The 4,062-nt window shown below is 37.8% G+C and overlaps 1 protein-coding gene across 1 annotated transcript; it reads left to right on the top strand.

Moving 5' to 3' along the window:
- The first annotated feature begins 2,924 nt into the window (after window positions 1-2,924).
- LOC109953494 (olfactory receptor 1-like) lies at window positions 2,925-3,862 on the top strand. Its single transcript, XM_020588979.1, is given in 2 exon segments — window positions 2,925-3,128; window positions 3,131-3,862. Coding segments are annotated over 2 exon segments (936 nt in total).
- The last annotated feature ends 200 nt before the right edge of the window (window positions 3,863-4,062 follow it).

Below are 4,062 nucleotides of genomic sequence, written 5' to 3'. Positions count from 1 at the left end.
GGGAGAAGACGACTGACTGGGGCTGACTGACTCGGGACTGACAACCAATGATGACGACTGACTGGTGCTTTAACAATCTTCTTAGGCTTTATCTATTCCATTGCAAGAGGAGAGTCTCTGTTCTCTGATCTCTGTTCTCTGTTCCCTAACTACAAGAGTATCTGTTTAAATACTACTCTATTTAGAATAATTGTAATATTAAATGATCCTTTAAATTGTAATGGTTTGTTTGAATTAATTTAGTTGGTATCTCACTCTTGCCACGACAAATTTTGCAAATCTTTGTTATTTACTCTTATATATTGGTTGACTACATAGTAGCTCTGATGGCTTATGACAGATATGTGGCCATATGTCGATCACTGGAGTATCACTCTGTAATGTCAGTGAGAAGGACTGCTGTGTTAGTGGCTTTGTCCTGGCTTGTACCTTTCAGCTGTGCAATTATCAGTGTAACTTTGACATCCACATTGCAGTTATGTGGCTCACACATAGAGAAACTCTACTGTGAGAACTGGGCAATCGCTAAACTTTCTTGTAGTTCAACAAAAGCTATTGACATTTATGGATTGATTGTTATGACCTTCTATATAGGGCACTTCCTCTTCATTGTAGGTTAATATGTGCAGTTGATAAAATTAGCTTTAAGATCCAGAGAGGGCAGGAGAAATTTTACACCGACATGTTTTTACAATTTAAGTGCTTGAACTCCTCATAAGCTTCAATGAGTAGCTCTTGCTCAGTTGGTCTGAAGTATGCTGTACACGTTTTCATTCTGTCAGCATCAATGAATGTGTGATTGGCCTTGTGGTCTTTTGAACAAAGCCACAAAACCATGCATTCATCCGAATTACTTACAGCTGAATTCACCTAGCTGCACCTGCTCTGCCTGGTTTAACCACTGTGAAGCATCAAAAGCCAGGATTCACTAACTACACTAGGCCAAGCACTGTTTCTGTTTGAAATAACAGAGTCATACCAGCTGTTGCTAATGAATGTTAACGCCACATCTTTGAGTGATGACAGGACAAGTTAAACTCACTGTTGTCAGCTGGTGGACACACAGACAACACCTGTAATGGAAATTACTGGGTTATGTGGTTTGTTTTTTTTATGCAATATACTTCTGTTTCTCATACTTGAAACTTGTGTCTGTATAACTGTTTTGGTAACACTGTAGGTAACAAGGTTACCTCCTAGTCTTAGGTGATGGGTAAATGGAAAATAATACTTATACTATGTATTTGTACTTTAGCTCTGTGTTTGCTTTTCTCCCAGACACTCAGCACACATTAAGCTCTTAAATACACCTGCACACCTACACTTCATACATACACATCCAGTCTCTACTGATACACACACAGCCTGTTGCCTACAGAGTTTAACTGTATGGGCCAGCTGCTATATACCTATGAAAAGGTTCCTAGCTCCCAATTCAACAGCCTCAAACTATAACACCTCTCCCCCTTTAAGTTCCAACTTTAGGGTGGAAAACCCTTGAAAACAGTATCTCCACAGGGGTACTGACTATTCCCAGCACATTCTCTATGACTGACTGAACATTTTGGCAAGAAATAAAATAGACAAAGGCAACATGGTTGTTCACTCCTTATTTCTCCAGACTCATTGTAAACGTTCAACCACACACCCCTGGCTGTTGATAACTGAAGATTATTTATGTGGTAAAGAGGCATAAATCTGTAACACCACTCAATATTTAGAGTGAACGCAGCCATTTGCTGTAGCTCCAAAAACAGAGTCAAACATCTTCCCAGATAAAACCATCAGTTGATGTCACATCAGTGATGGAAATGTAGCATATTGTGTGTGTTGGTGTACATGCAAATGGTTGTGAAGATTCATCACCTGTCATCTTTTACATTATACACATCCTGCACTTTTGCTAGTGTTTTGTTTTGTTCTAATGCAAAGGTCAGGGTCAAAGTGTTTATTTGTCATATGTACAGTGAGGAAACGTGTTTCCCTGTACAATCAAATTCTTACTTTGCTGTCCACATGAATGCCACACAGTACAAGTGAAATATAAAGTAGATAAGCAATAACACCAATCTAAATAGGCAGTGACACAAATCTAAGGCACTTTAAAGCAGCAAGTGAAAGAAGCACAATAAAAATACAACAAGAACACAATATAATGTAGAGAGAATATATGCTATGTGGGAGCCGTGAAGTACTGCCAGATGGGGTGTTTTTAGTCCTCCCCCCCACACACACACACACCCCACACCCACCAATATTATCATCCATTGCTATGTTTTGTTTTACTGTAGACTTAGTTCGATCCAGTGTATCTTTATATTCAACATTTCATTTGGTCCAGTAATTTGGTTTTATAACCAGATATCTGCAAAACTACAGCTGGACGTCCTGTTTTTGTTTGAGTTCCCAAACATTTCTGAACTCATTTACCTAAATAACCTCCCCCTTTTTTTACTTTGTAGTACTAAGACTAACATCACTGTCAGTGTGAGTGAATATTATGAACATGGTTGAAACCAATGAGAGTGGAGCTATTGATTATGTATGCTAACAATGTAATGCATGTTAAACACAAAACAACAAAAGGTCTCAAATTATAAATGCAATTGATGGCAACTTCTCTTAACAATATAATACATAATAAAATAAAACAGACCCCAGCAACAGGCTATTTTTTAAAGATTGTTTAAAGAAATAATCAAGAAGAAACTGTATTGGCTAACAGAAGCAGAACAGAGACTAATTCAGACATGACGTCAGAACTTGAACTCTCTATCACACACCTGCATTTAAGGAGAGACTGTCTTTAAACTCACAACTCAGCTGAGTGCAACACTGACAAACAATGACAATTTTAGCTTGCATCATGTCTTCTAAATACTGTTTATCAGAGTGATTGTATTCTTTTGGAAAATTATTATAAAATGAACAATGCATCTAGTATTGTAATATTTTCACTGTCTGGCTTCAATGCAACAGTCAACTACAGAGTCACACTTTTCACTCTCACTTTATTAAGTTACTGTGTCATTCTGGTCGTAAATGTGACTCTCATTTTAACCATAATCCTGGATAAGAACCTCCATGAACCTATGTACATCTGTGTGTGTAACCTATGTTTTAATGAATTAATGAACTTTATGGGACTGCAGGTTTTTTCCCAAAATTTGCTTTTGAACTTCTGTCTGATGTTCATGTAATATCATATGTTGGATGTCTTTTACAAATCTATGCCATTTACTCTTACACAATGGTTCACTATGTGGTTTTGGCTTTAATGGCTTATGACAGGTATGTGGCCATATGTCGACCACTAGAGTATCACTCTGTAATGTCATTGAGAAGGACTGCTGTGTTAGTGGCTTTGTCCTGGCTCGTTCCATTCTGCTGTATGATCATCGGTGTATTTTTGACATCTACACTGAAAATATGTGGCTCACACATAGAGAAAATCTACTGTGAGAACTGGGCAGTTGTTAAACTTGCTTGTAGTTCAACCAAAGCTAATGACATTTATGGATTGTTTCTTATTTGCATCTTTATAGTTGTGGGCCTCTCCATTCCAGCTTCATATGTGCAGTTGGTAAAATCAGCTTTAAAATCCAGGAGAGGCAGGAGAAAGTTTACACAGACGTGTGTGCCACATTTATTGTGTTTGTTTAATGTTTCAGTTGCTGGCTTTTTTGATGGTATGTACTCGAGGTATGGATCGGCATCTTTGGCACAGAGTGTGAAGAACTTCATGGCCATACAGTTTCTCCTGATCCCACCTATGCTGGACCCTATTATTTATGGGCTGATTCTGACTAAAATTCGAGGTAGAATGAAATCTTTGTGCATGATGGCATGTCAAAAAAATTGAGACTGTAATTGGCAGAATAAATCACTGTTTTATCACTGCAGTTCTCTTGTACCTCCCCTGTCAAGCTGTAATAAAGTTGATGACCTGAAAGACAGGTGGGTTTCACAATGAAATCGTCTCCATAATTAAAATTCCATTTGATTTGATTTAACTTTTCCTCAACTCATTAACAATGAGTGTATCTTGGGTGTATCTTTATG

The sequence above is a fragment of the Monopterus albus genome, unplaced genomic scaffold (genome assembly GCF_001952655.1).
Source record: "Monopterus albus unplaced genomic scaffold, M_albus_1.0 scaffold705.1, whole genome shotgun sequence".
NCBI lineage: Eukaryota > Metazoa > Chordata > Actinopteri > Synbranchiformes > Synbranchidae > Monopterus > Monopterus albus.
This window is presented reverse-complemented; position numbering and strand designations above follow the sequence as displayed.